Source organism: Rattus norvegicus, chromosome 13 (assembly GCF_021556685.1).
Source record: "Rattus norvegicus strain SHRSP/BbbUtx chromosome 13, alternate assembly SHRSP_T2T, whole genome shotgun sequence".
Lineage (NCBI taxonomy): Eukaryota > Metazoa > Chordata > Mammalia > Rodentia > Muridae > Rattus > Rattus norvegicus.
The window spans coordinates 49,991,311-50,017,744 of NC_141546.1; the positions used below are offsets into that span (position 1 = coordinate 49,991,311).

General features: G+C 47.7%; 1 protein-coding gene across 2 annotated transcripts in view; it reads right to left on the reverse strand.

Moving 5' to 3' along the window:
* Positions 1–9,117, reverse strand: part of Igfn1 (immunoglobulin-like and fibronectin type III domain containing 1) — a 31,879-nt gene extending 22,762 nt beyond the window's left edge. Inside the window, exons 1-9 of one of the 2 annotated variants that reach the window (NM_001430788.1) lie at positions 9,027–9,117; positions 8,290–8,377; positions 6,987–7,035; positions 6,486–6,608; positions 4,887–5,026; positions 3,288–3,387; positions 1,937–1,981; positions 1,686–1,731; positions 974–1,151 (exon numbers count right to left, since the gene is read on the reverse strand). In NM_001430788.1, coding sequence (NP_001417717.1) covers positions 974–1,151; positions 1,686–1,731; positions 1,937–1,981; positions 3,288–3,387; positions 4,887–5,026; positions 6,486–6,608; positions 6,987–6,993 — 639 coding nt within the window. In that variant the 5' untranslated portion in view covers positions 6,994–7,035; positions 8,290–8,377; positions 9,027–9,117. Of the gene's footprint in view, positions 1–973; positions 1,152–1,685; positions 1,732–1,936; positions 1,982–3,287; positions 3,388–4,886; positions 5,027–6,485; positions 6,609–6,986; positions 7,036–8,289; positions 8,378–9,026 lie in introns of those variants that run through there. The other variant, XM_087580806.1, reaches the window with a different exon arrangement.
* Between the last annotated feature and the right edge of the window lie 17,317 nt (positions 9,118–26,434).

Sequence of the window (26,434 nt, forward strand, 5' to 3'; positions counted from 1 at the left end):
ATCTGTTCACCCTGCTAATAAACATTAGGCGAACACCACTTGGCAAAGTTGTGTGCTAAGGGGGCTGGAGAGATGGCTCAGTGAATATGAGCACTGACTGCTCTTCCAGAGGTCCTGAGTTCAAATCCCAGCAACCACATGGTTGCTCACAACCATCTGTAATGAGACTTCTGGTGTGTCTGAAGACAGCTACAGCGTCTTTAGCTATTCATATACATAAAATAAATAAATAAATCTTACAAAACAAAACTGTAGGGGTTGGGGATTTAGCTCAGTGGTAGAGCACTTGCCTAGCAAACGCAAGGCCCTGGGTTCGGTCCCCAGTTCCGAAAAAAAAAAAGAAAAAGAAACAAATAAGCAAACAAAAAAACCAAACTGTATGCTAGGCCCTGTGTTGATACAGGTAAGAACAGTTGAAAGAAATGCTGAGGCCCTTGATAAAAAGCTACTTTCAGAATAATGAAGACCAGTTGCTTTTCAATCCCAAGTGAAAAAAAAAGACTTATGTCAAGTTAGACGCAAGAAGGAACTTCCTATGTAGATTATAAGATGCTGGAATCAGAGTACTAGAAATAAGGCCCCATGTCTGGGAATGATAACAAGGATGACGAGGACGACAAGGGACATTTACTAGACCCTTACTATGTGCTAGGCACTGGGCTAATTGCTGTAAACACATTTTCTTACTTATTTTCTCAGCAAACAAGTTAGATTTTGCTAGAATCTTTGTTTTTCCTATGAGGACATCAAGACACTGAAGCCCTAACTTTTCTAAAGTTCAGAGTTTAGTAAGCATCACGCCCAGGTATCAAAACCCAGAGCAAGCTTAGAAGACTGGATCCCTAGCAGGACCTCTCTTCTCGGTGGGGATAGTAGACTGTCTATTCCGATGGGTTCTCCAGGGCCAGCCCCAGGTGTGATGCTCTTCCAGACCTTGTGCTCCAGGTGGGGGATGGGGGCAGGGCCAGGATACCTGGGCCATCCTGTCCTCCTGTTTCTTCTTCATCTCCTGCAACTTGCGCAGCATGCCCCGGAAGTCGACGATGCCATACTGCATACAGATCTTCTCATAGTCCTTACGGTCTGCAGTCATCAACAGCTGCCACACCTGCTCAGACTCCGTCTTCTTATCGGGGGTTGGAGGTGGGGCCCTGGGGATCAAGGCAAGTGAGTCAGAGGCCAGGAGGTCAGAGGTGTCCTGGGTATTGACCCGCTGACCCTGGCCATCAGAGGGGTCTAGGGTAGCCACACTGGGCATACTTGAAGGGCAGGCACAGAGACTGAAATCTCTGGGGTTGACCACTATCTCAAGTGGAAGGGACTGGATGAGGCAAGCCTTACCCTGGGGTATCAGCTTGTAGAAGACTTTGGGCTCCTACAAACTGGTGGTGTTGATTTCTGAGCGAGGTTAGAATCGGATTGTTCTGCCGCTTTAAGCCATATTTGTTTTAATTACTGCTCAAGTGGGCCCTCCCATTTTGCAACAGGACTGAGGGGAAAGAAAACTAGGCCATGAGCTAGATCCAGGGTGCTCAGTTCTGTGCTCTTCTGTCCTCCCGTCTACTAATGGCAGTCTAGCTCCTTCCTTGGATCAGAAGTAGAAAGTCAGCCCAACTTCCTTATAGAAGGAGTCCAGGTGGGGACCATATGAGCTTCCAAAATCCCCCAGACAGCCCCAGACCTACCTCTTTTTCAGCATCTTCCGGCAGTCCATCAGCTCCTTCCTGAGGTCTAGAAAATAAAGATTAAGTCTTGAATCCTAGGTGGGATGTCTGGGTTCCAAAGAAAGGTTATATGCATCAGGGGTGATGAACAGTGTTTTCATTTCTTACGTTCTGATAATGCCCACAAGTGTATGTATGTGTGTGTGTGGTTATATTAAACGGGGAGCAACATGCAAAGGCCCTCAGAGGGGGGTTCCGACCACTCTACCTACCCTCCTGAGGTTCCTTTTGCCTTTTTCGGTTCTTCCGAAAACCCACTGGACCATCCAAGGAAGAGAGGAGAGAGGTGGTGCGGACAGACAGGGAGAGAAGCAAGACACTTGGATGGTCTTCCTGGGAAAAGCATCAAGCCCAGAGCCCTGGCCTCCCACCTATTCTAAGGCACAACATTACAGCAAAAGGAAGAGATGAGGGTGGGGTCTTCATGAGCTTTGATACCTCAAAGCTTCACCGTGAGCATCGTTTCATGAGGGGGAGACTCACTCACATGTCTACAGGGAAATTGACAGGGATAAGAGAAGCAACCACCGACAACCACAGCAAGCTCGGGGCATCCAAAGAGCATCTGAGAGTTGCCAGTACAGAGGAGGGGACCCAAACTGCCAAATACACCAGAGTCTGCTTTTTCACTGTTTCCACAGACATTCATAATCCTCTTCTTTATCGTCCGCCCCCAATGGAGGGTCTAGGGAAACCCAGTGCACACTTTCCCCTTGCAAGCAACAGCTTTCAGGTGACAGAGTTCTAGCCAATGGCATGTTAACCAAAAGCTCTGCTTTTGAGTTTTAAGCTTTTGCTCCCTTTATGGAAGAGGTGGGTGTACTTGTGCCTCCCCGTTCCCTCTCCTCCTGCTTGAGTGTGGAATAAGTTTGAACCTTCAGTGGTCAGTCAGCCTGCTAAGGATAGGAGACCTTATCGAGCAGAGAGACAAGAACTCAATCTCTCTCCTATGACAGCTCAGAGATGTAAATGAGCCCTAAACTCTAATCTCAGAATTTCTTACTATGTGAGATAATTTTAGTATCTGTATTTCTTAAACTTCTTTTAGGATTTTTTTGGGTCCTTAGGGACAAGATGAATGTCAACGTACTTGAGAGACTAGTTTGCTTTCTCTAGAGGTATCAGTCTTCCCATTATCATAACTCAAAACCTTAAGGATTTCCAAACACCTGGCAGACCAAACCAAGCATGTCTGAGATAGAATCTAGTCTTCGTGTTCTCATCTGTCCCCTCTGATATAGACAAAATATCTCTTATAGAGTGAGAAAACTGAGATCCAGGTGGAAAAAGAAACTGACTTTGTAGAAGATGCAGGACTAGAAACCAACATCTGGGTCCTGGCCCCATTCAGAGCATCTGCCACAGGGTGTGGCTGAAGGTGTGCCTTTTAGGCACTTGCAAGCTGAGGGTCACTGGGTGGAACCAGGGTTCCTGCAAGTGATGGGGAAACAGTAGCAACAGCCTCTGGGACCTCTCTCCTCTCCTGTCACCCTGTGGTTCCTCTGAGAGAGTTCTCTAGACAAAGTTGCTGCCCTATTTGATAGGCACATGGGACAAACTCACCTTCGATGACAGTAAGCCTCACTGAGCACGTGGCTTCTCCATAGGCATTCAGGGCAGTGCAGCGGTACAGATCCGAATCCTCTCCAGTCAGCTTGTTGATCTGTGGAGAGAGGCGGAGGGCAAGGGAAGGGGGCTAGCACTGACTGCATTTATTCCATGTGCTGCCCATGGTTGTGTGTTGGAAGTATGAGGGCATACAGACATAGCTTTTCCCCTCTGAAACTCGGTCTTTATCAAGAAATACAGACACCAAAACAAACTCTGGATTCAGACAGAGGGCAGATGCTCTTGCCATCAAGGGCAATATGGGTTGCAGAAAGAGCTTGCACTGGGGGAGAGTGAGTGAATCAGCACTGAAGAAGGTTGGTCTCTGCCATGCATTACTGCTATGGGATCTTGGGCAAGTTCCCTGGCCTCTGCATTTTAATTTTCTTCACTGATAAGATGGGAATGAGAATATCTTAAAAAGTAGAGGATGATCAGATTAACTCATGTCCTCAGGCCTGACACGTGTGAGTGTTCCACGGTTAGTGTCTAGAATATTATTAATATATTAACCACAATTGCTTAAGGGTGCAGATGCTGTTTGACTGGCAGTAGGGTGCACTCCAGTACACCCCCTTTAAGCTGAAGGTATTATCAGTTGAAAATGCATTTAGTAACAGCTACCTACAAAATTTGCTCTAGCCTTGTCTACTTTAATGTGGGATAGCACACCCAAGAGCGAGATGATTAAGTCCATTTTATATATTTTCTAAATATCTCATGTAAGCCAGTGAACACAACATGCTATAGAATACGGTTATCCTCTGACCAGTGGAGGCTGCAGGTAGCGGCCATTGCTCAGAGTGGCTCGCACACACATATTTCTAACCCGTGAAGAGATCAAACTGAAAAATTGAAAACTTGGTGTGTGGTTTCTACTCAATGCACATTGCTTTTCCACTAACACAAGAGCAAAAACTGCAAGTGGAACCACGATACGTCAAGAGCTGTCGGTACTCAGTTTAGGGTGGGACACCGACCAGTGGTTCTCAACCTTCTTACTGCCGTGGCTCTTTACTATTGACCCTCACGTTGTGGTGACCCCCCCTCCCAAGCAAACACTTTTTTGTTGCTACTTTATGACTGTAGCTTTGCTACTGTTATGGATTGTAATGTAATGATCTGATATGCAGGCTAGCTGATGTATGACCCCTGTGAAAATGTTGTTTGACTGCCTGAAGGGGTCGCGACCCACATGTTGAGAACCATGGGCTAGACACGTTCTGGGAAGTTCTACTCTCTAGACTTCCTTAAAGTGTGTACTATAATTATGCTTTTCCGAGGGTGAAGAAGTGAAGACAGTAAGAGGCAAGTAACCAGCTTTCCAAAGCCAAAACTGGAGGCCTAGGACTGTGGTCCAGTACGGTCCAGGTGGTCTCCTGATTAGTAGAGAGACAATAACAAATCCACTAGGCTTCTCCTGGCTCAGAGACCTTGAAAGTAGACCCAACTGTGGGGACTATCTCTTCTTCACCTGGGGACTGGACGACATCAAGAATTTAAGGGACTAGGAAGAGACCTATGAACCATGGGTAGGAGTGGCTGTGGGCTCACCTGTAGCACATGCTCCTCTCTACCAGGAGCAGAGGAAATCTGGTACTTGCTGGAGTTGCTGAGGTCTCCTTTGGTGCTCTGCCAGTGCACATCGGGTCTGGGCTCCCCACAGACCACCGCACGAAAGATGGCATTTTTTCCTGGGGCAGGAAGAAGCAACATGGGCGGTAGAGAGGTAACATGTTATTTGGATTTAAACTTACAGCACCCTGCCTGTTGTAGTCATCCCGAAGAAGTACCTGACTGTGATCTGTGATCCCCTTACTTGGGACTCATAATGTCAGATGGAATCCACAGTTTCCAGGTACCCAGAAGTAGTGCTGGCCTGACTTCCATCGTGCAGAGGCCTGGTGTCCCCAAGAAAGATGCGGCTGGGTGCTCTGTGGTGGTGGTGGTGATGGTACGCAGGGATGGAGTGGGAATCAGATTTCTTTAGGGGTGTGTGTGTGTGTGTGTGTGTGTGTGTGTGTGTGTGTGTGTGTAATGTTGTTAACTAAAGTTTACGGCAAGGACCATTGCTAAGGAAGGAACACCAATTCCACATGGTTTCCTGTGGCCTTTTAACAGTGGTGCTCCTGAGTCAAGACTGGCCTATGAGCCACAAGCTGTGTGGCTCTTTAGGGTAAGGTTAGAAGAAACAGTGTGTTGTGTGCTCATGTGTGTGTGTATCTGTGTGTGCGTCTTGTGTATATGTGTGTGTGTGTGTGTGTGTGAGAGAGAGAGAGAGAGAGAGAGAGAAAGAGAGAGAGAGAGAGAGAGAGAGAGAGAGAGAGAGAGAGAGAGGAGACCACAGAGATCAAGTGTCTTCCTTGTTCGTGTTCTATTTTTAAAACATTATTTTTCCTTCATTTTTATTTTACGTGTATGGGCGCTTGTCTTAATGTTTGTCTGTGTGTGTGATGCCCTCAGAGGCCAGAGGAGGGCATCAGCTCCCCCTAGAACCTGCATTACAAATGGCGTGAGTGGCCACATGGGTTCTGGGAACCAAACCATGGTCCTCTGGAAGAACAGACATCTTAACCCTTGAGCCATCTTCCCAGCCTTCTTTACTAAATTTTTGAGACACCATCTCAAGATCTGAAACCCAATTGGCTAGACAGGCTATCCAAAAAGGCCCTGAAACCCTGCTGATTCTCTCCCCCTCAGTGTGCAGACTGTGTGGACCCCAGCGTCCAGCTTTCTATGTAAATACCAGGAAACCAAACTTAAATCCTCAAGCTTACGGAGCAGACACCTTACTGGCAGCCAGGGAGAAGAGAGCTTTAGCCTCTTCCTGTAGAAGACGTAGAGACAAGGAGAGGAGAGAAATGAACCTGGGGACCTGATCCCCATTTAGCATTGGCCAGCCTTTCTCCCCCCACATGAACATAGCATGGACTCTCTCACTCCTTTCCCCATTGTCACCTCTGGCTCCTGTCCCTCCTAGGAATCCAGGCAGACAGACAGATGCCACTTGAATATAGGAAGGATGGATACATAGGTGACAGACAAAGGAGGGACTGGATGCCCAGAAAGGTTAGGTGGCCAAGCCTTGTGCTTTCTAGGGAGTGGGAGAGCAGGAGCCATGACTCCCCCCAGCAGTATCCAATAGGGCCTCACCCTCTGGTAGAGCCAAGGTGACAGGCTTCTGCTTGAAGTCTGGTGTGCTGCAGCCTTCTGGGATCTCGTCCACCAGCTGCCTGATGCTCACTCCTGGGATGGAGGACTTCTTGGGGGGCTTTCCTGGGGAAAGTAGGGGGAGTTTATCTTGACCTTCCTCTGATTCAGCCAAGGTAGGCATGTCCTGCCCACTTGCCCATTGTAAGCAATGCTTTATGCTTTCTAGTGGAAATCCGGTGGTTCCTCTCTGGCTGTGGGCCCCAGGAGGACTCTGGGTGTGTGGCTAGAGAAAAGCTAGGTAAAGTAGGGTGGAAAGGGCCATTCCTCAGGAAGCAGGAGTTCAGTTCCCATGGAGGCTCAGTAAAATGGAGCAAACTCCAAAGTCCACATCGAAAAAGCAGAGGTGGCGTGTTCCCAAAGAGCTCTGGGCCCTACCTCCTCCCTGCCTTCTGGCCATGTGAGGAACCGCAATGTGGGTAGAGGGGCAGTTAGCTCTCTTACCAGCCATAGGTCCAGCTTCTTTGTGCTCCTCTGGGTGGAAACTGATCTCCTGAGGATGACAGATGAATTGCCTATGATAGCCCATGATAGCCCATTTTGCTAGCACTCCACCCATCCCGTACCACCAGGGACACCAGCCATGATCTAAGGTGAATGTTGGGGGGCAGGCAGGTGATGCCCCTAAGAAGTTGTCTAACTGCTAAAATGAAAACGATTAGCTCCTGCTATTCCCTAGAATGGCTCCACTAGACCAATTTCCCAGAGAAGAAGTAGGTGCTGCCCAGTTCCTGAGGAAAGGAAACCATGATGCCAGGACTGTATAATCTATTGCTAGCCTGGGTTCCTGGTAGGACCCAAGCCCATCACCATTCAGAGAGTAAAACCGAACTCATTCAGGAATGAGCAGTGACTTCCCAACTTTGGAATGCAAATTCTCCACCGATCTCTTAGATTTTCTACTGGGGCCCAGGAGCCTTCTGCCTCCGTCTTTAACCAGCGTGGAATCCTTCAGACCTCAAGGACTGTGGGGATGAGACCAGATTTAATGACTCCGAAGCCTTCTCTCCCCCAGGTCAATAAGATCATCAGAAACCCATTCACCGCCTTCTGAGCTTATGAACGACAGGGTCAGGTAAACAGGAGTCTACCACAGTTTCTTTCAAGCCCTTTCACTATCATCCTCCCCACCTCCAACTTCCTTAATTGCCTCCATCTGCTATTGCCTGTGTGAGAAGGAGTAGGGTAGGCTTTGGGATTGGATGAGAGCCATGAATGAGTTAAAGGGAGAATCCTCCAGCAATCCCACCTAGCACCTGAGAGGTTGAAGCATGGCCAGGCTGTTCTGTTTGGGGGAGCTATACCTGCTGCCCAAACAACTCCATCATTGATATAAAATCACACATGACAGAGCAAATTCAGTACTTTCTTGCACAACTGCCCCCACGCTGGCACTTCTGGCCCCCTGTGCAGCCTAGTCATGCCCCCCTGTGTGTGGAATGTCACTGTGTGCCAACCGCGTTCTGGAGCGGTCACTAACACCACAGGAGACACAGCCACTGCAGGAAAGGAGTCACAAGGGTGGACAGGAGAGAAGATGACTCCAATGAGCAGGGCTCAGCTGGCTATACTAAGTGGGGGTAGATACCCCAAGATCTCCTTTCTTCCCTCCCTTAGGTCAGTATCCGATTGACTGAAGCACACAGGCGCCCAGTCACACCAGAGGTGAACACAGCAGAGCCACCGCCACCATGAGATCCTGTGGCTATTTGCCACATGTCAAGTAATTCAGATACCAGTCCCTTACCTTCGGTTCCTGTGGGTCCAGTTAAGAATCAATGATGCAGGAGCCTGTGATGCTCAAGGGTCCAGAGTCATGCTACTTCAGGAATACTCTAGAAGAAACAAATCCAAAGACTAATGAGTGAGAGGCATATCTGGCTGGAGAACAGAGGGATATAGGCTTAATCAGAAAGAATGGGAAAGGGGTTTAATTCTTTCCTATGTGATTTATTCCACATCCAGGAAGACTCCTAAGTCTTCTCAAAAGCACTCATTTCAGTCTATCTCAACCAGATTCTGCGTTCCGGGCCTCAGGCTGTGTCTCCCTTAACCCTTCCCAGGGCCCATAGGTCTCACCCACTGCCCCAGAAGCTGTTCCGTTATGACATCTTAGGTCCCTGATACCTTCAACTTCTCAACAGAAAGGAACAACCAAACAGGATTCCTCTCAACTGCTTTGGCCTTGAGGTCGATACTCTAGACTGCTAGTAAGATTTTTAACTTAGTTGTCGTATTATATTCTCTAACAGGCAGCGCCTGGAAAATCAGAAATTCACTTCTGCAGGATTTTCCAAAGATACTGGTTTCCCTAGAAGTATCCGAAATGGCACCCCAGCCTGTGATCAGTCAGCCAGACAGCAATGGGGCTGTTCTGAGGCCCAGTGTCTGCTCTTTCCTGCTCAGGAAATCTAGAGCACAGCCCAGAGCCTTCCTCTGACCACTCCAAGCCAGGTGGACAGCCAGGTACACAGTGTCACCCACCTGCATGGCCCACCAGCCTCCAGCCTCCCTCCACACACTCTTCCTTCTCGGTTTCCAGTTGCTGCTGGCTGCCAGGGACTCTGAGCCGACTGGCGGTGGACAGGCAGAACTGGAACAGATGTAGGTCACTGCAAGCGCCTTGCTTGCTCTCTCTGCCCCTCCCACTCACCCCACCTACTCCTCCTCCTGTGGCCTGGGCTTGGCAGGGTGAGGCCCCCAGAGCTAAGGGACCAGTTGGGGAGAAGGCCAGATATGGAAGGGTCCTATGGCATCTACTGGCCCAGCTCATGTTTTGCAGAGCCTTAAGCTCTTTGCCCGATCAGCTGAGGGGACATTTACCCATGATGCCTCATTTATTTGATCTCTTTGAGTGGGGGATGTTCTCATCATGCCCAGCCTCAGTTTTTCAGTTAAGCTCATCCCTTGGGACCCTTGACACAGTAAGTCACACTGATACATAAAGCCACTGTCCTTTTGATAATTGTATCCCATTGTGGTACCGAACAGTCAACAGACTTTGAGATTGAGTCACAAGACCCAGGGAGACTGAAGTGCGGAGCCCAAAAGCTAAGCCCCAGACTCAGGTACTGTTAGGCCCTGGGTATACATGTGTAAGCAAACAATGAGTCTTCCCCTCATGAAGTTTAATAGAACAGAAGGATAGTGACCATCCAGTTACAAACTGAACAGGCTCTAAAAGAACCAAGAGCAAACCAAAGATACCTGAAGGTAGGAAGCTACAAAAGGGCAGCCCCAGTTCAGTCTGGACAGGTAAGGTCTAGAAGACACTATAGGATCCTAGCTTACCCGAAGAGGGCTGCTGAGTTATGACAGAATCCAACTTGAGTTTGAAAACACTCACTCTGGCTGTGTGGAGAAGGAACTGGAGGAAGATGGACAACAGATAAAGTTTGGTTCTCAGCGGGCAGTTCCATAGACCCCTGGCATTCCGACTTATGGTAAAAGGTGGAGAGGGGGCTATGAACATGAGAGAATCCTTGGTATTTCGGGTGTTTCTGTTGGTCCTCAGGGAGGTGACGCACTCTTCTCTGAGGCCTAGAGATGGCCTTGAGTTAGATTTCACTGCAGACTAGCCTCTCTCTCCCATGTTTTAGGATGTCAAGGATGTTTCTGCTCTGTGTACCACATTACATTTAGATCTGTTTCACTGTAGCAAGAAAGGAAGTTTGGGTCGCCCAGAAACAAAATAAGTCAAGTAATTTCTCTGACCTCACAGCCTATTATCAAATATGATACACAGAAACATTTAGTAGGCTGTGTGAAAGTGAGAGCCTCCAGCTGTGTAGGAGGTCCCGTGCAAGACATCGATTGTTTTCCCTATTGCTGGCATCCAGAAAGGGAAAGGATGGAGCGCCAGCCCCTTCTGGATCTCCCAGTCTCCCAGTTATCACTCAAGCCAACAGATCTAGGGTTATGACCTTTTCTTCCCCAGTGACTTTCCTATACACAGATGTCATTGGTGACCCTTCCCACTATTGCTGGTGGCACACACACCACCTGACGTGTGTGTGTGTGTGTGTGTGTGTGTGTGAGTGTGTGTGTGTGTCTTCCAAGTCTTTGCCTTCATTGAGTAGAGAATAAGGCAGAGGATTTGCCTGTACTCTCCACTCTTCCTTTAAGCTAAAGCTGTCCTGTCTCCACAGGAGAGAAATGCATTGTATGGAAAGCAGCAGGAGGCCCAGGAACCATAAAGGCTCCCTTTTGGGACCCTTTAACCCCCCATAACATAGAATTAATGATAGGGTCTCTGACATACCCATGTTAACATGCAATGGCCCTGTCATTTCAGGGCGAATTGCATAGACTTGAAAAGCAGGTAATTCCATGTAACTTGGAGAGTTTAAATTGACTCTGGGGTTACTGGGGTTCTATGCTATGGTGTAAACGCCTTTGCTCAGCTCCATGAGCCAACCAAGGGTGCTCCACATCCTCCTCTCATCCTCATGGGTCCAAGGAGAGGGGTTTTAAAAATCATAGTTCTAATTAAAGTCTTAAAAGCACATACCATACATCACACACACACACACACACACACACACACACACACACACGGGGTGGGGGGCAGGGCTGGATTCTCATGAGAAGCAGAAAACCACATATTTATTCCCTGTGCAGATGACATCAGGGGATGGGACTCCACTCACCACAGTCTTCTCCTGGGAGGTCTGAGTTAAGAGAGCTGATCAAAACATGGTCATTCCCAGAGCCTCACACCTGTCCTCCCTAGGTCATTGTCAGGGATGCTTCTGGGGCTACCACTTCCTGAGAACCATCTGCCCTTCCCAGTCTCCCAGCTCCACTTCAGGACAATGTGCCTCCCTATCTCAGTCCATCCCAGCATCAAGCCAACCTCAGTGTAACGAATCCCGTTTAGCCTCAACGGGATGAAGACCTTGGAGACCCCAAGGACACTGTCATACTTGCAAAGCTGCTTTCAGTCACAGAGTAACTAAAAAGGCCTTGCCAAGTAAGCGTCGCTGACCTCAGAGTTTGCCTAGCATGTACAGGGCCCTGGGTCCCATCCTTGGCTAAAACAAAGGAGTTGGGGGAGGCTATACCAGGAACTGTCACTAGTTGAAAAGGCTCTGACTACTGCAATTTTTAAGCCTTCTTTACAAATGGACAATGTTCATAAGTATTTCCACTTAACCAATTGCTACATTTAACTCACAAATGCAAAATGCCTTACGATGTAATCGTGCCATTCGTGGGTTGTGACAGGGTTTATTTGGTGGTTAATTTTTGGTTCCTGCCTGTGGGGTGATACAGGGATGCTGGTGACAGGTAGAAGCGAGCATCCTCTCCTTTACTCTTGCCACTGGCTTCTCTGAAGCTGTGAGGCCAAACTCACTAAAAATGGCATTGGGGGCTCTTGGGGGAGCACACCCACATCACATCAGCCCCAGAAGATGTTCCCCCTGGGAAGGAAGCAGGAGGGTATCCTAGGAAGTCATCTTTCCCTTCTCTATGACCAAACTATCGGCCGTGCCCCATTCACCATGACCATGATGCAAGAGGAGCAAACCTACCGGGAAGGCGCCCTTGAACCATCTTCCCCTAGAACTGTGATGAGGGCGGAGCCCACTCTGACCTCATGGTAACCATGCAACAAGCCCATGACAACCACACTGCTGTCACTCTGGCACATCAGTCTCCTGAGAAGACGCTCTGGATGGGCAAGAGATGGAGAAGGAGGCTACTTGGAAGCCCTGCTGGAGAGCCCCGGAATCCTCACCCAGTTCTTAGCTAAATTATACCTGAAGCAACCTTGAAAACTGTGTTGTTAGGTGGAAAGACTAGATCCGGATGAGCCTGGGGTGCTGAGTAAGAAGCACTGAGGCCATTTGGGTGAATTGGGTGAAAGGCAAGCGAACCTGAGGCAGAGCAGGGGAGCTAGGAGCTGAGCTCAATGGCGCACGCCTTTAATCTCAGCACTCGGGAGTCGGAGGCAGGTGGATCTCTGTGAGTTCACGTCAGCCTGGTCTACAGAGCGAGTTCTGGGACAGCTGGAACGAGTGAGATGTTGTCTCAAAAATAAATACATAAAACAAAATAAACAGCTTAGACAAAGAGTCGGGGAGTTGGGAACCTTGATCCCTGGAACTGGCCCAGCAGACCAGCCTGACAGACTATTGGAAACAAACTCCACCAGGGCTAAGTTAGCAGAGGAATCTTTCTTCCTGCCCCCACCCACCACAAGGATCCAGTGTTCAACAAACATAAGCTTTTGATAACATTCAAAGCCCTTCTGCCCACTGACCCCTCCTCACCTGACTTGTTCTCCAACCCAACAGGCTGACCTGTCTCCTGACTTCATTCTCCCTCCTGTCTGAAAGGCTGTCCTTGCCCTGTGATCCCCATATCAAGTGACATTTCCACATGACTGTATCCATTCACTTGAGTTTCATGTCTCAGGACTGTCCTAGAGGCATGCTCTGTCTCCCTCAGTCCTGGGAATATTACAAGGGACAGAAAGTACCTCTCATTCCTTGGACAAGACTGAACCCCCCCTAGGGCATCTTTACTAACAGAGCCTTTCCCTAGGCTAGAGTCCCAGTAATGAAGAGAAGCTATGTGCTCTTTTCCCGTCCCCATCCTGGACAGAGAAGCTCTGTTTATAAAGAAAAGAGTCCTGGTAAACCACTTGCTTAGCGGATACCATATAGGAGCCTCAAGAATGTCTTTCTCCAGAGTAAGAAAGAGCTCAACGTTATATTATCTTGTGGGCTTCATAAGGAAGGCTGTGAAGTGTTCTCTGTACTTTGCTATGGCATTTGGTGTTCATTTGAATGCTGAGGAGACACAGAGGTGCATAATCAGAGAAATAAAATATTCCATCTTAGAAAGAGCCCCTAGGTATGTCGCTCCATCTCCATCTACTGGCCTGACACTCCTGAAGGTAGAGGTGACATCTTCTATAACAGACCAGGGACACCAAGGGTAAGGACAAGGACCCCCCAACCCCTGTACTTAAGCCTGGACACACATTCAGGGAAAGTTTGAAGCTTGTGGACTGATGGAGCTGGCATGATGGAGACCTAGAGAGGGCATGTGTTGTCATTGGGAACCTTCGTTCCTGCTGACCAGGTGGGACCCAGGATCATGGGAAAGAGATACCATGGCCCAATCCCCCTGCCTCCACCATGGCTTCTCCCTTAGGATCAGCTGTTTTTCCTCTGGCATCAACTTCCCAGATTCCCAGAAGACTAACCACATGCAGCTGGTATTAAAGATCAGGTTGAAACCCTATCCCTGTCCAGTGGCTTGGCCCTGGAGCTCCGGCTAGTGTTGGGTACCAGAGACACAGTTAGGCTGAGGACTCAGGGAGCTGGCTAGGAAAGACTAGGTCCCTTATGTTTGGGGGCAGCTATGCCACTGGGAGTTAAATCCCCTGACTAAGAAATTTAGGGACAGCACCCTCCCCCAAGAGCTGGAAGATGGGGAGACCCTTCCCTGATCAAAAAGTTAGCCCTCTAATTCCCATGTGTGATGTTAGAGGCAGACACTTGCTATCTGGGGAGACAATCGTCAGGTCACCAGTAGAAAGCATCTGTTACTGCTGTGGTTGATTCTAATGACTACTCTCCAAAGCCAAGATAGAAACTAAAACGCTTTAAGTGTGCACAGTGTATAACTGTGCAAGGCATATGATGTTGTGATCTCTTGTTATCTCCTTCGGTTGTTCTCTTTCCACCATGGGTTACAGGAAAGACGCTTGCACAATGTTGTCTCGGCTTAGCCCAGTCATTTTCAGAGCTTCACTGTGGACTTTGATAGTCAATGAAAAGTAACAGAGCTCTTGCCATTCTGATGATCTTATCCATGTACGAAAATTAAATGAGGGCCCGTGCTGACTGGCTCTTTTCTCACCTCAAAGTAAAAGCCATTCGAGAGGGATCGGGTCTTGTTCATTGAGTTGGAAATTGTTCTTGGAGAAAACAGAAACGTGGAGAGTTTCCATTCTAGTTAAGTCTCTGCTGCTTTGATCAAACTGTGACCAAGAACAACCTGGAGGAACAAAGGGTTTATTTGGTTTTGAAAGTCATAGTCCATTATGAAGGGGAGCTAGGGCAGGAGCTCAAGGCAGGAACCAGGAGGCAGGAACCAAAGCAGAGATCAGGGAAGAGTGCTGCTTCGAGGCTTGTTCTTCATCCCCTGCTCTGTCCACTTTCTTATAGAACCCAGGCCCACCTGCCAAGGAGTGACACCACCCACAGTGGGCTGGCCCTCCAAAATCAATCATTAATGAAGAAAATACCCCACAGACATACCCTAAGCATGTCACATAAGTTTGGCACATTCCTCGGGAGGTGGGGTTCCTGTCCCCATTTTGTAGGTAGGGAATTGTGAATGAGGGGAAGTGAGGGTAGCATGAGCATCAGCTGGTGATACAGGACTGCTGGGAGTGAGCCAAGTACAACGACTCTACTCTCTGGGCAGGGCCTTGACCATGTATAAAACAAAACAGGGAGAGGGAGGGAGACGGGGGAGAGGGAGAGGGAGAGGGAGAGGGAGAGGGAGACAGAGAGGGGAGGGAGAAAAAGAGGGAGACGGAGAGGGAGAGGGAGAGGGAGAGGGAGAGGGAGAGGGAGAGGGAGAGCACCCTCCCCCAAGAGCTGGGTATCTTTCATCAGCAGAGGACTATTGTTAGTGCTGGTTGTCAAAGGCAGGAAGTCCTCGTTTAGCTCTGTGATACCCCTTACTGCTGCGCTGTCCAGCTGCCCTGCACACATTGGTTGATTTCAGACACACAGTGTGCTCCTCTCTCTTAGGACCGTTTCTCCCCTTTCCTGAGACTCTCCTGCTTCCCTCTTCCCAGCTTTTAATTCTGGAAAGTTCCAGGGAGTTCCTCGGCTAACTTAGAGTAGGCCCTGGGGGAGCACTTTGTCAACCTGCTTTGTTAGAGGCCTGTTCCCAGGGGACTGACAGGAGCCAGCTGAATCTCATTAATGCCCATGACGGAAAAGGACTTTGGTGCCTGGTGACTGATTTGTGCCCCTGATCAGGACTCACTTGGCAGTGTGCCAGCATGGTGGCTTCACAGAACTGAGTGCCCAAAGATCTGATGTTCGCAGTTGTGTCTCTCCTGGAGTTAATGATTGTATTTTCCATTGCCGATGCTACAGGAAGTTCTCCAGGACTCTCAGACCTATTTGCTCACATTGCACAGTGTGATCTGACCCACAGGAATGAGGAATGGTTCCCTGAGCCTCATGCTTCCCCCAGGAGTTATCTCTGTCTCCTCATGGTGCATCTACAGATGGCAGTATGAAGGTTTTCTTTAGCTTCTATCCCAGCCCTCGGCACCTTCACTGTAGGAAGCAGAGATAACTTGACTCCCAAGGCAGAGAAACAAAACAACAAAACCCCTACAATTTCAAATGCTTATTTTTTAATAGGGCTCCCTGTCAACCAATATTCACAGAGATCATGAATGTGAGGCCAAACTGGGCTACATAGTGGGTTCCAGGCTGGCTTGTGCTGTATAGCAAAGAAACTGGCCTTTATGTCCTGGGTGGTGTGAGAATTTAAAGAAAGGAATTCTCCATTCCTGGCTGACTTCCTGAGATCAGTTTGAACCAACTTTTGGCTGAAACAGACCAAGACCACAAGCAAAGTAGAAATTAAGATATTTGGGATCGACGAGCCTTGAACTAGCAGTGACATCACTTCCTAGCCTGCACTGTGGACGTTCAGGATCCTTCAGAAATGATGAGGGGTTTACAATTATGCGAACCTGGGTTCAGGACTTGCCTCTGGCATTTCCCAGTCATGACTTAAACACACTGACAATGCCCCACTTGTGAAAGAGACATCAGTGGAAAGGGCCTTTGGACCAGATGGACCTCAGGTTTGAATTCCACTTACTACCTGCCAGCTATGAATGGATGAAGAGGACTTGACTAAACAGAGAGGGAGTGAGCAGGTTTGAGGGGAGAGGCAAGTGGATGGCCGCCATGTTAGACTATAGGGTCGGTTGGCTTTAACTATGAGTGGAAAGCCACTGCAGGGTTTGGGGCAGGAGGATGCCATATACCCCTACTTTTATTTAATTTTACCCAAAAGTAGGGATAGATGGAGGGAGGGTAGGTCTGTTGGCCACACATTCTAGAAGACAGAGGACCAGCATGGGCAGAAGTGGTGAGCAGGCCCAGAGCATGTGTGTGGGGGCCATGAGATCTACTGCCATGCCAGGTTCATCACTCTAGAATGGAGTAATTGTTGGTATTGCTGTCTAACCCACCAAGGAAGAGTTCTCCGGGGCAAGGGTCCCACGTTTATCACATTGGACAATGAGTTTCCTACACTGAGTCTAACTTAGTGCCATGGTGAAGGAAGATGTGTCTGGCCAGCTTCTTGGCAAGCTGTACCGATGGCCTCTTCTCCACCCTCCCCTTTAGCCCAGTCGGTCTGACTGCACAGCAATGCAGGTTAGCTAGATGGATGGGGATGCAGCCGCTGGACAAAGGCAGCAGAGAATGAGAGAAATGTAGAGACAGAAGCCGAGGGGAGAGGAGACTCTCAGGTTTCTATTGCTGTAGTAAACACCATGACCAAACACAACTTGGGAAGGAAAGGGTTTATTTGGCTTACTCTTTATCACTGTCCACCATGAAGTGATGTAAGGGAGGAAGCAAGGTAGGAACCTGGAGGGAGGAACTAACAGAAACCAAGGAATGCTGCTTCCTCCCCTGTTCCACATGGCTTGTACAACCCAGGACAATCTGCCTAGGATAGCACCGCCCACAGTGGGCTGGGCCTTCCCATGTCAATCACTAATCAAGAAAAAGCCCCCACAAGCTTGCCTACAAGCCAATCAGAGGTAGGCATTTTCTCAATTGAAATTATCTATCGCTTCCTGAATGCCCCTGGCTTGCGAAAACACAAAACTAACCTGGACAAAGAGAAAGACATGCTTAGCCTGAAAAATCACGGGGAGGCATGCTGGGTAGTAAGTTGCAAGGTTCAGGTCCAAAGATGAGGAAATGGAGTCTCGGCTTTTTCATATGATAACCCATGGCTAGCATTGGTGGAGATGATCCTCGCTGAGATGAGCCACACGGGCTCACTGGCTCAGCGCGGACAGACTGCATCAGGACCTCTGAAAGCTGTGTGTTTGAGGACATATATTCTCCATAGGTACCAAGGACTCAAGTTCCATGCGGGCTTGCTGTTGGTAGGTAGCCTGTTAGTTCTTGGGTAGGGAAGAAACGGCTCTGTGAGGGTAGTGATACCAGGGTTGAAGGGGCGCGGGTGAGAGCAAGGGTAAGGGAAGCTGGTAAAAGTGAGACAGGCTGCAGTGTGTGTTTGTGTGTGTGTGTGTGTGTGTGTGTGTGTGTGCGCGCGCGCGTGCGTGTGTGTGTGTGTGTGTGTGTGTGTGCGCGCTTCAGAGAGAGCCAGGAGGAGACTGTGACTGGGGTCTGCAGGAGGAGAAGCAAGGGAGACACCGAAAGGAGCCAGAAAGTGGAGCTGTCGTCCTGTCTGAAAGACATGCCAGGAATTCTTCCTTCAAAACTAGTTATCCCGTTGGGGGATGGAGAGCTGGTGGGAGAGGGATGAGGATGGAGGGCGCATGCCTTTAATCCTAGCACTCCAGAGGCAGAGGCAGACAGATCTTCAAAGGCAGAGTTCAAAGGTAACCTTGATTTACAGAAGTTCCAGGACAGCCAGGACTACACAGAGAAACCCTGTCTTGAAAAACAACCAAAAATACCCAACCCAAACCAAAACAGCTGGTGATCCTTAATCATGGCTATCACTTTAGATCCCTGTCCTGGGTAAGGACTCTGATGTGATCAGCGTGTCACAGTTGTGGTCACTCATGCCTCAACTACAACTTACATTGCTACTGTTGGCTCACTCATGCAAGAAAAACCCGTACTTAGTACTTAGTTCAATATGTGCACACACACACACACACACACACACACACACACACACACACACACACACACACACACAAACCCCTTTGGCTTCATGGAGATTTACTCTTAAGAGAATAATAATAATAATAATAATAATAATAATAATAATAATACTTTAAAAGGGGGCTGGGGATTTAGCTCAGTGGTAGAGCGCTTACCTAGGAAGCGCAAGGCCCTGGGTTCGGTCCCCAGCTCCGGAAAAAAAGAAAAAAAAAGAACCAAAAAAAAATAATACTTTAAAAGATAATTATAAGTTCTCTCTCAGAGCCTCCTTCCTCCTCTATTTTTCTTCAGTATCTGAGCTAAAGAGAGAAAACCCTGGAACTGTTGAGTTTTACTCTAGCCTAACCTGTAGGTACTGAATTCTAGTCCTTCTGACAGAGGACCCCCTTCCTACCACTAAGCCATGTGTGATCCCTGAATTCGTATCTTTCTTTCTATCTGTTAGAAACCGTTTGGTTCAACTCCCCGTGGCTTGTCTCCCTCTTCAGTCCGTCTCCAGCCACCTTAGCATCCATGAGCACTGGCTAAGCATCGGCTGCACATCTTGCCACCTGTGCATGCTCATCACAATCCCCATGAGAGCCCCAAGGAAAGGATGAGGTCTTCTCTCTCTGCTCTCCCCCACAGTGCCTCAACCTGGGTGTTGCCCAGGAATTACTCAGCCTCAAGGGAGATGTGATCCATAAGGGCAGAGAGCAGAGCAGATTAAGCCCATCACGTGTTTACCAAATGATAGCACTGAGGCACAGCAAGGGGTGGGCAGGAGAGAAAACATGGACACCCCAGACTACGGGTGCTGGGGCTAAGCTCACTGCCCAGAAAAGCTGATCTCGGAACTTGAGACAGACAGACCTACGCTACGATCTGGCCTGGAACAACTGCCACTAACTACAGATTTAGCGCCTCTTGCTGTGGCCATGAATGAGCTGTCTGGGTGGTGAGTTGATTGCTCAGCTTTTCTGCTAGGGATGATCTGTAAGGAGAGGAGAAAGAAGAAGCCAGACTCATCAGGGAATGAGCAAGGGGTGGGCGAAGGGGGCTTTTCCATGGCACGAAGTTGTGGAGACGCTGGAAATAAGGAAACCTGGAAAAATAAAAACCAAGCCCCTGTCCAAAGGGCCAGTCAAGGAAGCAGAGGTTTGGAGACAGAAAGAGAATTCTGTATTTGTTTGCAATCAATTTTAATACCAATAAGCATGCTTTCCTTGTAACCAAGGCTTGCTTTGGTCATAACCATAGTCTGGCTGAGCTGCCAGGATGGCTCATTGTGGTTGCCCCCAAGAATGCATCAAAAGTCATCTCACCCAGCAACAAGCCTGATACTGCACACGGGATGCACTTATGGCCACTTACAGTGGGCCTAAAACAAAGGAGGTAAAAAGAGATCAGGGATAGTTTGCAAAGAGATGAGAGAGAGATAGGCTTGGTGAGAGGTGGTCAGAGCAGACTGGAGACAACGGCTCTCCTCTCCTCTCCCGCTCTCCATCATAGGTGGTTATTAAGCAGAGACATGATGGGACACCAAGTCCTCAATGTCACCTTCCACCTATGTCCCAGGCTCTACAATAGACCTCTCTGCCCCTCCCTCATTCTAGGAGCATTCGGGAGTATCTGGAAAGTTCTTCCTGCCTTATAGGAGACATTGCTCTGTCCCAGGGATGTTACCTGAGCTTCTATAGTACACCTTGGCTCATGTCCTCCCCAGTGGTGGGAGGCAATGCTGAAGGCTTCCTTTAAGTTGACAAAGCATGAAACCCTTAACCCTAACTGTAAGTGGAGCCATTTGAAGGACACGGTGAGTCCCCACTCAGCCCTTTCAGAGAAAACCAGAAGCTTCTTCCAATGATAAAAGGGAAAGTTTGGTTCTATGACGACGAAGGGCCTCTGCTCCTTCATACTTCTTAGACACATTACAGGGAACATAATGGATGTGTTGCTATGATACTTATGGGAACACTCAGTCACCCACGGACACCAGTTCAATAAACATCTACAGAGCAACTGCCATATGCCATGTTGTGCTAAGAGCTGGTGTCCTTGTCTTCACATGGTTTTGGGTCCAACTTGCTCTGAGAGTATTCAGAGAAGACAGTAAAGGCAGGAGAGATGACTCGGAGGTAAAAGAACACGGGCTGCTCTTCCAGATGCTCCTGGTTCAATTCCCAGCACCAACATGGTAGCTCACACCTGTCTGTAACTCCAGTTCCAGGGGATCTGATGCCCTCAAACAGACATACAAGCAAAACACCAATGCATGCCCATGCAAACACACACGCACACACACACACACACACACACACACACACACACACACGCGCACGCACACACACATACACACACACGCACGCACTCGCGCGCGCACACACACAGAGAGAGAGAGAGAGAGAGAGAGAGAGAGAGAATCATCGAGAGGAAACAGTGATTCAGTGATTCAGGGGTTGTAACAATGACCGTGGGGGGACTAGGAAGATCTGATGAGAACAGACACAGTGACCCCAGTCAAGACTTCAGAAAGGGGACAATCTGGGAAGCTTCCTGAAGGAGCTGGAGGGATAAAAAGGGTTAAGCTAAGGGCTGAGGTTGGGAGAGACCGAGACGTAGATGCTTCAGAGTGTCACAAAGGAATCAAAGCAAGTCCAGCCCATTGGAGATGATCCCTCAAGAATCCTCTCCAGCAAGAACTTCCAAAAGGCTATTGAGCAGCAGGCCCCAGATAGTGAGCTCCTCTGTAGTCACACACAAACTGGCAAGGACTTACTTTGCCCTTTTTTCCTGAGTCCGTTAGGAAGGGTGTAGTCAGGTTGTGAGCTCCAACACAGGACACAAGGTGTTTGTCTTGTGGGACTCCTTCCCTATGGAGGCAGCTGTCTAAGCAGGTCAGGGGTGAACATAGCTTCCTAAACACCTACAGGGATCCTTACTCTTGAGACGGCATCCTAGCCATCGGTTTCTGTCTACTCATGGTCTCTGGTGTGAAGGAGAGGCAAGATTCCCTATTGTACACATCCGGGGTGAACCTCATCCAGTTAGCATCATACACAGAAACTGTTGGCACACCACTGCAGCCTGTTAACGTGCCCACACAGCTCCCATCCCAAATTGCCCTGTCAGGGAGCAGCAAACCATGGCTTGCAGACCAATCGTGCTGTTTTCACACCACTCATAGCCTCATTTTTGTGTAATATGTATTATATTCATAAATCGTTTGATCTCACCGAGAAGCTGGTTCTGGAAACGGGAATGACCCCTCCTCTACTTTAGACTGCAGTCTGGGGTTGCCCCTCAAACTGTGGCAGGAGGGAAGAGAACATCAAATTAATCCAAGAGAAAAAGCACTGTGTCCTTTGAAAGAGCTAGAATGTAAACTATTTCCAACAGAGGTCATAAACCGTCTATCCCATGATATAAAAGTGCCTGCAGTGGGGGAGAAATGCTGATTGAGTCCCGTGAAGTTCAGCCGTGAAGAGAAAGATCAATCAGGACTGCCCCAACTTCCCCAGTCGGTTTCTGCTGAATGTTAGATGATGGACAATTTGATGATGTTGTCTCTATCTGTTGCTTTGTTCATCCCAGGGGACACTCTGGGCTGCCCGGGAACTCCAGCTGGTTGGCTTAGAGGGATTTTTCCTTGTTGATTTCAGCTGCATATTTTGAGTGTTTGATTTGGAGAAGTTTTACTATCTATCTATCTATCTATCTATCTATCTATCTATCTATCTATCATCTATCTATATATCATCTATCTTTCTATCTATCATCTATTCATCTTATAGTCTATCTCAGCCATCCATCCATTATTTATTTTTTTACTTTAATTTGCTATGTACTTACTAAACTTACTCAAAACTAGAAGTATGACTATTGTAATTCATTCTCCACCCATACAGAACGCTTCATCACAATTGCAAAACCCAGTGTGGTCTGCATATAATATTCACTCTGACACTTCGTGGCAGGAGTCTGCAGAACTCTGGGCTAGAACAACTGTGTATTTTAAATCCTTGTATGTGCCCCCAACAAATCCCTGAAAATCTGACTCAGAAACTCCATCTTACCAAATGTCCTGACCTCGTAAACTGTCAACCCTGAAACACATGGGCAAGAAACATGAGGAACCTTCTGGGGAGAATTACATTATGTGCCCATGCAGGTGCCAGAGGTTGTTGTTAGGAGTTTTCTTCAGTTGATATCCATATTAATTTTGGAAACAGGATCTCTCACTGAACCTGGAGCTCATGGATTTAGCTAGACTGACTGACCAGCAAGCCCAGAGATCCTCCTGGCACCCCCACCCCCTTCTCTAGCTCAGGGATTACAGGTGTGAACCAGTTTGCCTGGCTCCTTTACATGGGTACTGGGGATCAAACTCACATGCTCATACGAGTGCAGTAAGCACCTTACTGCCTGTGCCAAATCCCCTTTACAAAGGAAAGCTGTCAACTGGGCGTTCAAGAGGACATTCTGAAGAGCAGCGAGAACTGACCTCTTAACTCCTGCCTCTGTGTCAGCGGACACTGGATGATGCAAGGGTCCCTTTAAAGGTCTGACAAAAGATTATGAGCAAGAAGTGTCAGGTGACAAAAAGTACTGAGGTATAGGGAGGCAAGAAAGAGGACTCCATATTCTGTGACCTGTGAAGTAGAGAAGTCCTGTCAAATACTGCTTTTTTTTCCTTACTATCTAATCAGCACTCCTAATCCCACAGAGTTGGTACAAGTCTCTCCTGGTACAACAACCAAATTCAATCAGGAAGCATGGGCCAGACTGTTAGATGGTAAAGAAAGAGAAACAGGTGGAATCCTCCAAGGAGATAGATTCATTCTTTCTAGGTGGCTCTGAGAGTGGACTGTGGAGTCTGGATTGGAAACCCAGCTCTGACACATACTTGCTCTATGACTTTTGCCATGTAATGTAATTTCCTGGCACATCACTTTTTATAGTTGTGATAGTTAATACTGCTTATGAACTTGACAAGATGTAGAAGACAAGATTCTAAGAGGCAAACTTTGAGGCATGTCTGTGAGAGATGATCTTGATGAGGCTGATTCAGGTGGGAAGACCTATTCTAAAAGTGGGTGGCACCATTCCCTAGGCTTGAATCTTGGACTGTATAAAAAGGGAAATGCTAGCTGAGAATTCATTGCTCTCTTCATACTCGCTTTGGGTACAATGTAACCATCTGTGTCATGCACCTGCTGTCATGGCTTTCCCAGCATGATGGGCTGAATCCTAGGAGTTTGAACCAAAATAAACCTCCCTACCTTAAGTTGTTTCATTATTTTATCACAGCAATGGGAAAAGTAAGTAATAAGTGCATATAAAACAGGGTATAATAACGTTTATTTCATAGAGTTTGGAGGATTCTAAATGGGTATTTGTATAATTCATAAAGGAGTGGCTGGTAGATACACAGTGGCTACTAAACACATCCAAGTTATTAAGTCCTCTCTCCTGACTTATACTCCCTTGCTCTTGCTCTAGAGTCAAGAGTAAATAAGCGCTCTGCAACAGAACGCTTGTCTAGTACAAAGGGGCCTCGGTTCAATCCCCAACATTACAAAAATAAATAGAAAAGATAGTTAGTTGGAAAAAAAACCAACACAGTTCCCCATGACTTCCAACAAGTGGTGGATCCTGATAACTCCTTGTTTGGCTGACGTATACCCTAATAGTAGAACACCCTGAGATCTTGGGTCTTTTCCTATCATTTCCTTAACACTAGGCTGGTGTATTGGTTTCTTTTCTCCTTGGTGTGAGGGAATACTTGACAAGAGCATCTTAAGGAAGGAAATGTTTATTTTTGACTCATAGTCCAAGGATATCATCCATCATGACAGGAAAATCATGGCAGCTGAGGTGTGACGAAGCTGGTCACACACATCTGCACGCAGAAAGCAGAGCGATGGGTACTGAAGCTTTGTTTGCTTTCTCCTGTTGTTTATTCGAGGACCCAAGTCCGTGAAAGGGTGGCACCCACCTCAAAGGTGGGTCTTCAAACCTTAACTAACTCTCACAGACAGGTCATTGTAGACACTGCCAAGTTGATAATCAATATTAACCGTAAGTCCACTCCTTGTCAACTTGATCATCAACTTGATGATTAAAACCTCACTTTTGGGTGATAACCTTCCGCCTTGTCTCCATAGACTCATGGACATCTTATAATGTATCCAGCCCAACTTCATAAACACTCATAGTCCTTCTGTGAGGTTTTTTTTAATGCACTTGTATATGTGTATTTGAGGGTATGCCGTCTGTGAGCAGGTACCTGTGGAGACCAGAAGAAGATATCCCACAGCTAGAGTTACAGGTAGTCATGGCCTGCCCAACATGAGTGCTAGAATCCAAACTTGGGTCCTCTGTGTCTTAGTAAGGTTTCTATTGTTGTTAAAAGATACCATGACCATGACAACTCTTAAATGGAAAGCATTTATTTGGGGCTGGTTCACAGTTTCAGAGGTTAAGTCCATTATCGTCATGGTGGGAGACATGGCAGTGTGCAGGCAAACATGGCACTGGAGAAGGAGCTGAGAGTTCTACATCTTTTTTTTTTTTTTTTTTTTTTTGGTTCTTTTTTTCGGAGCTGGGGACGAGAGTTCTACATCTTGATCTGCAGGCAGCAGAAGTGAATTGTGAGCCTCTAGACTGACTTGAGCTTCTGAGACTTCAATGCCAGCCCCTACAGCTCAAACAGGCCACACCTACTCCAACCAGACCACACCTCCTCCAAGGCCACACCTTCTCCAACAAGGCTACATTTCCTGATAGTGCCATTCATTATGGGCCAAGCATTTAACATTAAGCATTTAGCATTAAGTCTCTGGGGCCATTCCTATTCAAACCACCACACTCTGAAAGAGCAGCGCTGTCTTTAACAGTTCTAATATTGTTCAAATGTGAACCTGAAAAATCTTTTTTAAGACTCAGGCAATGTCTTGACTATGAGCCTCTGGATCAACACACAGTAAAATTCCAACTCCTGAAGGGAGGAATCCATGACAAGAAATATCAGTAAGGCAAACACAGAATTCTGTCCATTATCTGGGGCTCCTGGTGGAATAATCATGTAGATTCCAAAAGGCCAGGCATCGTGGCACACATGTTCAATCTCAGCACTCAGGAGCAGAGGCTGGTGGATTTCTGTGAGTTCAAGACCAACATAGTCTACATAATGAGTTCCAGGACAGCCAGAGCTATAAAGTGAGAACTTGTCTTGAGATAAACAAAGAAGAGAGAAAAGATTCCAGAAGGCTTTAGTAGCTCCACTCTTTCAACTCTCTTGGCTACACACAGGTATCCTATTTCTTAGGTCAGTTTTACTTTGTGCCTAAGGCTTTCTTTGGCAAACATCCCATGGCCCTATTATCTCCAACATCCTGCCATCTCTATTCTAACTTAAGCTTCATCTTACTGGCTTCATACAGTGGCTAGTTTCCTTAACAAGCATAGCTTCTTCCTCAGCATCAGCCTTGTCTGCAATGTCAAATTCCACCCTCTCCTCTTTAAGGGGCACATTTCTCATATCTTGCTTCCTAACTGTTCCTGCTATCTTTACTCCTCTGTAGCTGTAAACCTGGGTAAGCGCAGTGAACAACAACCATGCCACTGCCGGATGTTAATGCCAGCTTCTTTTGAAAGTTCCTCTGCCAAACCAACTAAGTGATAACTTTAAAATTCTGACTCAGTCAAGTTCTCAGGACATAGACAGATGCAGCCAGATTCTTTGTCATATGAATGGCCTGTGGCCCAGTTCCCAACATTCCTCTTTCCCTTTGAAACCTCGTGAGCAACACACACACACACACACACACACACACACACACACACACACACACATACACACACACTGTTTACATCTCTCCCAACATCCTGGCCTTCCAGACTCCTGTCAGAATGGCCTACTAAGTTCATCTTGTGGTATTCTAGCATTTTTCCAGCTCCAAGTTCCATTTTTTCCCC